This window comes from Zonotrichia leucophrys, chromosome 2 (genome assembly GCF_028769735.1).
Source record: "Zonotrichia leucophrys gambelii isolate GWCS_2022_RI chromosome 2, RI_Zleu_2.0, whole genome shotgun sequence".
Lineage (NCBI taxonomy): Eukaryota > Metazoa > Chordata > Aves > Passeriformes > Passerellidae > Zonotrichia > Zonotrichia leucophrys.
Window position 1 is genome coordinate 28564302 of NC_088171.1, and position 11058 is coordinate 28575359.

The window sequence follows — 11058 nt, forward strand, 5'->3', positions numbered from 1 at the left end:
AACACTAACTGAAGTGCAAAAATTCAGAATAGAAGCAATCTTGTAATCTGATCCATTAACAGCTACGACAGCAGTGAGCACAATGTCTTCTGCTGGAAATCTATGAGGAAGGGTACAGAACATTCTACCACCTCTACAACATTTACTGCTCATGCGCTCAGCCAATGCTTACACATGCTGCTAGTGAATAAGAAGGAATTATGCTATTCTCTTAAATATATATTTTGTCTCTCCAAATTCACATCTGAACACTTATTCTTTAACTGTAACCCTGGACAGCAAAATTCAGTGCAGACCAGCTTTGAAAAAAAATCACCTTCCCTACAGAAGCCTAAGAAAAATTGCTTGTGCATTGCTATTGTTTTGTATTTTGAATGCTACAGAAAAATAAGTAGAACTTGACTTAAACATGAAAATGCTAGTTAGTCATTCTACCCAAACTACATGAGAAGGGCAGCAGCAACACTGGAAATCCCATTAACCAAAAAGACTAAAGAGCAGACTTTGCTGTTCCACACTTCAGTGGTATAACATTTGAATTCCTTAGCACGTAGAGGACAGATAGAAAATTTGCATCAGGTATTTAGAGCTGTCAAGTGTTAAAGAAAAAACACTGGCCACATGGTAACCTAGATACAAAAAGCAGTTCAACAGTACAATGTACTTCACATGACAACGTCATCTTAAATACGTGCATTTAAACTCAAAATGTGTTTCAGATTTACAGTGTTCAGTAGAGGCAAATCAGAGTTATGCTTTTTGCCTGCTTTGTTTTGAGATAGTAAAAATTTGCTAGTTTGCTGTCTAGCTGTGGTTTTGTATATTTTCTTTCCTCATCAAGTGCCAGGATCCAAAGTAAATGCAAGCCCTAGTGTGCAAGAGCTCTTCACTGCTTCAGGCACATGCTTGCTGAACCCTCGGAGAATGTCTTAAAATTTGGATCTAAAGGTATAATGATGGGCCAACAAGGCACTAGAAAGCCCACTGATAGATTTGCTACTAAGCTTTTGAAAGTAGTCAGTAACAGAGAACATGACTCCAAGCAATACAGCATATGATGCATGAAAATCCTGCTAGTATTTTCATAATGGTGTGTTCTATGAGCTAATAACAATTTCCTACTACACAAATTTGTCACTGTTTCACAGTATTTATAACTCTAAGGATTTAACCCCGGCTTGCTTATCTGAAAAATCTGTCATGAATAATGAAATGCTGAAGTTTTGAGCTGCCAACACAAACATACTTTTGCAGCACAAGCATCCAAGACAGTAGGAGACATTGCAAAGTTCTCACAGAACTAATAAAATATGTATCAGTAGAGGATTTCTATGTTGATTTTCTTCTAGCAACAACATGTATACACTCCAGAAAGATGATAAGAATTACAACAAGAAAAATACTCTTAACAGTGCTAAATAATAATTGATATAAACACAGTTTGCTCAAGTTCTTAAGACAAAATTTATTCTGATACAAAATTCTATGCATGTTCACTAATGGCTATTTGAACAGTGTGAGTGCCATGAACTACACTGAATTTTGGTACACTGAATTTTGACTTCTAGATGTGTCTTATAACCTCAGCTCATTATATGGAAAATTTCAATTCCTAAGTTTCTGGTCTTTGAAAATTAGTCAAATGCTACATTGTAAGTTGAAGAGGGGTGAAGTGAATCCACTTCACCATTTCAGATCATTTCTCCTATCATATCAATATTAAAAGCAAGGATTGCAAGAAATTTTAGCATAACTATTTCCTGACATTTCCACTCCACCAAATAGCAGACAGATATAAATCAGAAAAACAGCTACTCATAAACACACACACTTAGCTGAGTTAGAGCATGCATTTTCTCACCTTCTGCACAATACCCCATGCACCCTTGGGTGGGCTGCAGAAAGTAAACAAAGAAATCCCCGCAGTTCCTGACCATGACGGGGATTCGGAACAGGCAGCAGTCTTTGGAAGTGCTGAAGAAAAACTGCCATGTAGCACAGGCTGTTAACTGCTTCATCTCACCAGGTCCAGGCATGGATTCTGACTCCCTCAGAGACAGCCAGACAGGGGCCTGAGTCCCACAGTGATTCATCTTCAACACCAGAGAAAAACATCAGGAAATGGTTAATGCTGTGCCTTAATTAGAGGTACATTTGTAATTAATTACTCGCATGAGCTTTCAGCAAAGTTCAGCCAGTATAACAGAGGGATTGCTGACTTTCCTCCTCAAGGCAGAATACAAATACACACAAAAGAGACTTAAGTGAATTTGTGAGTGAGTGTGCAAGAGTGTGAGTGAGTGTGAGTATTGTGCAAGGGTGTGAGTGTGCAAGAGCGTGTGTGCAAGTAGTGTGCAAGAGCGTGAGTGTGAGTATTGTGCAAGAGTGTGAGTGTGCAAGAGTGTGTATGCGAGTAGTGTGCAAGAGTGTGCACAAGTGTGAATGCAAGAGTGAGTATTGTGCAAGGGTGTGAGTGTGCAAGGAAGTGCATGAGTGTGAAGGGTGTGAGTGTGCAAGGGTGTGAGTGTGCAAGGGGATGTGAGTATTGTGCAAGCATGTCCAAGGGTGTGAGTGTGCAAGGGTGTGAGTGTGAGTATTGTGCAAGAGTGTGAGTGTGCAAGAGTGTGTATGTGAGTAGTGTGCAAGAGTGTGCACAAGTGTGAATGCAAGAGTGAGTATTGTGCAAGGGTGTGAGTGTGCAAGGAAGTGCATGAGTGTGAAGGGTGTGAGTGTGCAAGGGTGTGAGTGTGCAAGGGGATGTGAGTATTGTGCAAGCATGTCCAAGGGTGTGAGTGTGCAAGGGTGTGAGTGTGAGTATTGTGCAAGCATGTGCATGAGTGTGAGCATGCAAGAGTGTGAGTGAGTGTGCAAGGGTGTGTGAATGTGAGTAGTGTGCATGAGTGTGAGTAGTGTGCACGAGTGTGTGTGACTGAATTTGTGCTTGTTTCTAAAGACAGGCTATAATTTAGTGTGTGAAGAACTCAACAGGAAGCCACATCTGAGTGCTTTGCTCAGAAAAGCTCACAGCTGTGTCATGGCTTAGTGAGCTACTTTGCACCATCACCCTACAGTAAGTGACTGTGGGATGCTATCAGAGCACAGCAAATGCAGTGCAGAGCAGGAGTACACTGAGGATCAACTAAAAGTGTTAAAGTTTTATCTGCCCTTTGCCATCAACTGAAGGCTCAACTAACCTCTAGGATTTCTTTTAAGAGATGTGGGCAGCTGATCCATGTATGTTTGAACTGTTTTGTATTCATTTAAAAGCACTTAATTTTAAGAGACTGTGACAAGGAAATTTCAATTCAGTAGAAAAATCAAGGCTACAATATCCTAATGACATTTTTAGGTTCTTTGAGGAAATAAATGTCTTAAAAAGGGGAAACTAAAAAGATGTATCTCCTTAGAATATAACAAAGCTCCAAAATAAAGCTACAAATAAGCTCTGAAATAAAGAACTAGTCATCTGAAGTATTAAATATTTCAAGCAACTCTTGAGTCTTTGGAGGCTTGCAGATGACAAGGCAACTAATATTCAATTAGCTCTGTTAGTTCAAGTCGCTTTAGGAGTAATCTTTTTTCTGTGACATGATGACTTTAAAAGCTCCACAATTACTGGGGTCATGTGGCTGCAAGCCTTTATACTGCTCTCACAGGGCTTTCCTGACACACTGACCATCACACAGTTCCATTTACAACATGATTGCCCTGCTATGCTGCTACTGAGAAAATTTCTTTGACACTGAGTGGAAATTACAGTTTTTGAGTGCTCTAAAAAGGGATTTGACTTATTATCCTCTGCTATTGCCTATTCAGTGTAAAATTTTCAAGACTTAAGACTTAATTTTCCAGTTAACACATTTTAATATAATCAAGTATTTAGAGAAGATAGGAACTTTGTATTGCTCCACATCAGTCCCCATAATCATACTCTGTTTTATACCTATCCTACTGAAAAATTCTTCACAAAATATCTATTTCTCAGACTGAAACTATTTGTAACAATACCTCCACACACTTGGTTGGCATCTCAGCAGGCTTATCAAAAATCATGAAGCGATACCATCCTGGAGTCAGGGAATGGTCACAGATTAAATCCTGAATAGCTGACTGCTGGAGGTGGGATGAATCAAAATGCACACTTCGGTAAGGGCTCTGCAGGATCTGATGTCCACCAGGAGAGCATTCCAGAACTGTGGAGCAAGAGCATTTAGAGTATCAAGATAGAACACCTGACAAGTATTTTAGAAAAGATGTTAAGCATTTTTAAAGGAAAACAAGGATATGTTGCAATATTATGCAAAACTAAATTTATGAAAGAAGATATTGAAGTTCTAGTAACAACAACTTTGCATGTTAGCACTCTTGAAATTTAACAGAATTCATTATGTCATAACTTTGCTTCTTTTAGTGGACAATAAACGCAGCAATAACCACATAGGCATTTACCCTAGATGCAAAACCAGTGGGAAGGAATATGTTTGTACATTCTACCTGGATTCTTATTTTCCAGTTTTACTTATATTTATGAAATCTGAATACAAATGAAGTGTCAGATATATGAGAATACAAAACTTACCTCAGTAGGAGTAAGGTTTATCCAAAAGTCTTTTCATAATAGATTACCATTTTACAGAACTCCTCTGCATGAAATTAACAATTCCCTCAAATGCATGAGAGATAGCTGGATAGTTGCATGCAGTTTGCATGTATACATGCAGAACATAGCAAAAGTGTGTGTTAAAATGGGTAGATACTTGATTAGACATTTTAACTAAATTTGCATTAATGACATACTAAATTATAATAACGAAACACAACTGCCAAACATATTTTTTGACACCTAAGTGACCTTGTGGCCTTGAAAAATCTCTCAAATTTTCTCATAGATAAAATGAAGGATCAGAATCTGAAGCGGTCTTTATCACAGTTGTTTTTATTTGGTTGGTTTGTTTGGTTTTGGTTTTTTTTGTTTTGTTTTTGTTTTTTGTTTTTTTTTTAACATAAACTCATTTAGAAATAAAGCAGAATGTCAGAATTTCTGAGTCTGATCCAGCATGTGAGTTGACTTCTGTCGAAAACAGTGACAACAAAAGTTCTGGCTAATGGCACATTTACATACAACATACTGAATACTCATTCTTGTGCAGGAATCTGCTTGGAAAGTGAAAGAATTGAAAAGTAAAGTAAGAGAACATTTATATATAAGTGACAATAAAAGTATACCTATCTATTTAACTTGCTTTTAAAATGAATACCAATTGATGCTAACTGTGAACAGAAATTTGAGTTATACTGACTGATACAGTGAAGCTTAATTTTTGCCTTCATTATGCATTAAATTTAAAGATGCAGCTGTAAGCAAAGCTGTCAAATGTTACATTTTGAATATGAATGCTCTGATCTCCAGCTTTTGGTCCCAGGTGTGTCTGTATTTGTTGTATACTTTGCATGGTATAATTGTGTTACTGATTAGAAACATTTTAGTCTATTAATATAAAATAGTTTAGTATCTTCCACATTTTTCATGTTGTTCTAGATAACCACAATTATAAAACAGTTTCAAAATCAGGTAATTCTCCACCTTTAAATGGAGAAGATGCCCTAGTGAAGGAATACACTTTATCTCTCTCAGCACAGGCACAGTATGAGAATCCTACAGTCTTTCAAAGACTAAAGATTTAATCTGATGCAGCTTTAGGCTACCCAGGCAGGTAACAATAGCTTTATCTTCTATCCTCTAAGGGCAGCTGGAAGTCAGAGTGATTGACTGTGCCACCACTGTGCTTCTGAGTTTCTTGTAGTAGCCTGTGGGCTATTCATGTCCACACAATTTGACCTTACAGGGAACTTACCCTTCACTGGAATTTAGAGAAAAGCCCTTGAAGAATCACAGGTCAGTCATGTGTGTTATTGAAATGTTTTCCAAGCAAGCTACAGCACAAGCAGTTTACGAACCATGATGAAAGTTTCTTCCTGTTCTCTATTTTTCACTGGAATTCTCCCTTTCATACAGCACCCTCATTAGTTTTCTTTCCTGTAACTGAATCACTCCTGAAACAATTAATATCTGTTACCTTCTCCATTAATATATCAGGCTAGACATGAGACAAGTCTTTATTTTCTTTTCCTCCACAGTTTAATTAGATCATCATTTGATAGATCTTTAAAACAGCTGACTGTAGTCACTTGTAATAGGGTTATAAATCCTACTAAAGATCAAATTATAAGTTTCTTATTATTATGCATATCACTTTAAAAGGCCATCCAGCTCTTTATGAATCCAGTGTATCCTTTTATCCTTTCTAGAAGTATGCTAATATTTTCATAGTTATTGTTTGGAAATCTTATGTTGTGTTAACACTGGTTGATTTTTTTTTTCTTTTTTATTTTTCATTCTGAAAAACAACTAAAAATAACTGTCATCATCAATAACACAAATAAAAACAACTTTTCTGCACACCTGAGTGGAACTGAAGTGCTGTCTAACTTCAGCAATAGCAAAAACAAATAAATTATCATGTTTATGGACAGACACACAAAAATTAATGTCATGTTCTCTGCAAAAACATTACCCCTGCAGAACAGATCTGCTCCAACCAGAAGCATTTAAGAGGGAGTTGACTACATTTTCCACTGAAATAATGATTTCCTTATTCAGGATGCCTTAAATAAAAACAGATTTTGATATAAGATTATTTCAAATATTATTCTCAGAATGATGAATAGTGACTTTGCTGAAATGCTCCAGAAAAGCTTTGCCTCTGTCTAACACCCAGCAATTTTATACACTCATAGAGCAGTTTGTGCTTAGAGGGACTTTAAAGATCATATAGTTCCAACTTCCATGACACAAGCAGGGACACCTTTCACTGGACCAGGTTGCTCAGAGCTCCGTTCAAGCTGACCCTGAACATTTCCATGGATGGGGCAGCCACAGCTTCTCTGGGCAACCTGTTCCAGTGCCTCACCACCCTCACAGCAAAGAATGTCTCTCTAATATCTAATATAAAGCTAGTCTCTTTCAGTTTGAAATCACCACCACTTGCCCTGTCACTACACACCCTTGTAAACAATGTTTCTCCATTTTTCTTGTAGGCTTCCTGATGATTCAAATCTGACAATATTATAAGGATCTGAAAACAGGTTCTGATAGCTTTGAAGTGCTAAGGAAGGTTACCTACAGGGCAGGATTACCCACCAGCTCTGCCCAGGATGTGAGGAACATTAAATTAGGGGAAGATTTCTGTGCTACTGGCGTGGCTTGACTTCATCACAAAAAATCCTAACGTGTTCTGGCACAAACCAGAAAACTCATGTAACTTTTAACAAAATTTAGCATTTACTCATGACGGTTCTTGACAAAAACCTTTCCATATACATGGTAATATTATTTTTAGTTCTTTTATGGACCTTTAAATGTATTAGTGATTTAATAAGTTTCATTTTAAATATTTGCTACAGAATAGTGAAAGTTCAATTATAAAATATACCAATGAGTACTTGAGAAATGAGACCATGACATCCAGTCTCCTTTGTAGACTGTATACTGTGTTTTCACTTACACTAGAGGACATACACACAAAAGGTTATCAATAGGTTATTAGGAAAGACTTGTTTCTAGAAAGTTGTAACTCTCCCATTCTGTTTGGTGGTCCAGTTACTACAGACTACATTGTCCAGACTACACTGTCTGCTGAAAAAAAGCAGACCATCCTGGGAAAGCATGCAGATAATTCCCTAGCATTTGAGTTTATTTTATCACATTCTGTGCTTCTTTCCACAAACACCTTATATATATACTGCTCATGGCTCTCTACCTTTCTTCAGTTTGTCTCTCTGCACATCAGGAAGAATTTGATTCCATATTTGCTTTTTCGTGACTGTCTTCAGGATTAGAGCAGTGAGCTTTGCTTTGATCCATCCCAGACTTCCTTGGTCCTGATGGATACTGAGAAATGTGAACCTAAACTGCAACACCTTAAAACACATGTGCTAGAGGACGAGCCTTTTGGGAGAGATACAGATGCAATCTCTGCAAATATGTTGAGGTTTCTACCATGGCTGCTGTAGCCTGAGCCACATAATACCTCTGAACACCTTAACCAAAAGTCAAAGAGGTTCCTGAAGTCAACACAGGAGCTCATTTGCCACAAAGAGATCTGAAGTGGCTCCTGATGGCTATCTCTGAGGCACTGGGGTGGAAAATGAGTTCCACAAAGGAAGGGCTTTTCAACTTCCCATTCCCATCTCTATTCCATCCATGTGCAAAGAGGGGTCAATGATTTTCCACCTGTCCAGAATGTTTCCAACCCAATGGAACAGTAAGGAACAGAGGACTGCTGGGTACCAACTGGAGTAGAGAAGGGAAAAAGAGCCACAGCCAAGTACAGACAGGCAAGGACAGAGTGGCAGCACTGGCAATTCAGTCCCTCAGGTACAAATAGCTTTTAAGCGTATAAGTCCTGCTGCCCAAAGGCTGAGGTCTGGCAAATGACCCCTGATAAACTAACAGGGTCTTTAGTAAGTGCCCACTGTGAGCATGAATGTGCTTTTTATTGCATCTACTGACTGCAAAGGATACAGCATACAAAATCCCAAGGCAGAAATTACAGCTATGACTGAATTTAACAAAAGTATTTGTGGATCTAAACTCTTCCAAAAGAATAAAATAGAAAAAAGCTCACATTTTGGAAGAAGTTATCCCGGAACAACTTTTTAGAGTAATACTTTTAAAGGAGAACATAAAAATTACTGTAACTACCTAAAAAATAGCATTTTCTTTGATGTGGCCTATAAAAGAACATGAGCAAAAATGTTGTAGCAATGACAGTATTGCCATCCCATGGAACAGGAACATGCTGACTCCTATGCATGGACCAATGAAGAAAATCGAATCAACATGCACAAATTAGTAGATCTTTACAAATAACCTCATTAAACTGGTGTTAAAACACTTTTCAGCCACATCTGTTCACATCCACCGAAATGCTGTGCCAAGGTAGCAAATAATCTCATAACTTTTATGAAACTGTAACATACACGTTTATAGAACGTTTTCTAGTAGCTCTCATTGCAATACGTTATTGTTTCTACACTTGATGTAGATTTTCTATCCGAAACTTGAAGCTATCCGGAGACGGGCTTAGCAGAGCTCCCAGGTGAGGATGTGCCAAGGCACTGCCTGCGCTCCAACACAGGAGAGAGGGTGGGAGACCCAGCACCTTGGCTCCTGGAGTTCCCCTGGGCAGGCTTTCCCCGCAGGTGCGCTGTGGCAAGGGCAGTTCCTATCGCGGCAGGTACAGGGTTCAGCCCGTTCCAGTGACACCTGTGGCACGCAGCCCCGAGCCGGGCGGTGCGGGGCCGGGGGGAACCCGGCGCAGTCCCTGCCACAGGAGCCGCCCGCGCCCGCCCCTCCGGCCCGCTCACCTGCCCTTCCCTGTGCCCGGGCTCCCTCACCTCTCTGGCGGGCCCCGGCCGCCGCCAGCCAGCCCAGCACGGCCGCGCCGAGCCAGAGGCGCAGGGCTGCGGGCGCGGCCCCCGGCATGACCCCGCCACTCCGCTCCGCTCCGCTCCCGGCCCGCCGGCAACTCCCGGTGCCTGCGGCCGCTCCCCGCGCCTACCCCGCTCCTCCACGCAGCCCCTCCCTCGGGGGCCTCGGCCCGCCCCCGGCCCGACCCAGACCGGCCGAGGGGGTGTCCGTGCCCCGGCCCGGCTCTGGGGCCGCCTCAGCCCTGCCGCTGTGGCATCCCCTGCCCCGGGCTCCCTCATGGGGACTCTGTGCGAGAAAACGAACCAAACAGTCCTTGGTTCTTGTCGGGGGCTTTGTGAAGGTGCTTGTCCGTATCCCAAAGAGGTCCAAACAGACCCAAACAGATCGGCATCATGAGCAATGTCCAACCCAGAGCTGTATTTATTTTCTGATGTGCAGTAAAATGCTGAAGAAGACCCAGTTGCTAATTGGTCCTTTGATGGACCACCATGAGTGTTTTATATTTCTTTAACCTTTACTATATTGAATCTTCATTACCATTAATACAGACTGAGTTTAGCAAATATTTAACAGTTCCAAGAGCCCAAGCTTCAAGATTTGCTAAGAGTTGCTCCTCTTCAGAGACGTCAGTAAGAGGACAAAGAGCAGGACAAATCTCAGCATTCAAGATTTGGCACTGCTGGTATTTTCCACTGTAGGCCTTTGCAGTGGTTGAACTACTTCGCACACACCAATGTTGCATTCAGAAATGTTTCACAATCTCTGTAGCATATGTATGCCTAAATCTAAAAAATAAAAGTTGCTGACACTAAAACACACCTTACTGCCCTCCACTGAACATTTGCCAGGCTACAATGGTCAGCAAAGACTGCTGCCATGGGGTACTGACCTGGGTGGCTCTTTGCAGGACAGCTTTGCCTGCAGGAAGAGCTATCAGGGCTTGGAGTCAAGGCAGAGGCAGAGCAGCATTGTTGGGGTAACCTCAGTCATCTGTTGTTCACATACTCTGAGCTTCTTCCTTGCAAGAAACAGTTCAGCTCTATGATGGCAGTGAGTTTTTTAAAGGAATCTCTGGCACAGCCTGAGAACTGAATCTGGTGTCTTGGATTCCTGTCAGTTGTCTAAGGAAGATACTTTTGTCCTAAAAATTTGGGGAAATTTTAACAATAAGTTTTCTTAATTGTTTACTCAACTTTCTCCATTATTTGTCAGCAGATATTACAAACTTTTATCCTGAAATACTGCATATGTCTGAAATTAGTTTGAGCTTTACTTCTCTTCTTTCCCAAACCACATGTTTAAAAAGAAAACAAGAGGATTAAAAGAGATATTTTGCAAAACAAATTACAAAGTCAAGAGCTAGAAAGAGAGATGTGAGAAGCTTTGACAAAATTTAAACATTAAGCTACTTCTTTGACCCCTGCTAGTCATGATGGAGTGGTATTTACTGGAGGATTAGCACCTTTTGTCATGGATCACTCAGGGGATAGAAAGAGGAGGTAGTAATGGCTGCTAGAGTACAGGCACCTTTCATCTTTTCTGGACTGGTTTTCCTCTGCCAGCTC

At 40.4% G+C, this 11058-nt stretch overlaps 1 protein-coding gene across 1 annotated transcript in view; it reads right to left on the reverse strand.

The window, feature by feature from the left end:
- Positions 1-9552, reverse strand: part of VWDE (von Willebrand factor D and EGF domains) — a 36887-nt gene extending 27335 nt beyond the window's left edge. Inside the window, exons 1-3 of the mRNA XM_064703303.1 lie at positions 9430-9552; positions 4009-4193; positions 1862-2093 (exon numbers count right to left, since the gene is read on the reverse strand). Of these exons, the coding sequence (XP_064559373.1) occupies positions 1862-2093; positions 4009-4193; positions 9430-9547 (535 nt within the window). The 5' untranslated portion in view covers positions 9548-9552. The remainder of the gene's footprint in view (positions 1-1861; positions 2094-4008; positions 4194-9429) is intronic.
- Between the last annotated feature and the right edge of the window lie 1506 nt (positions 9553-11058).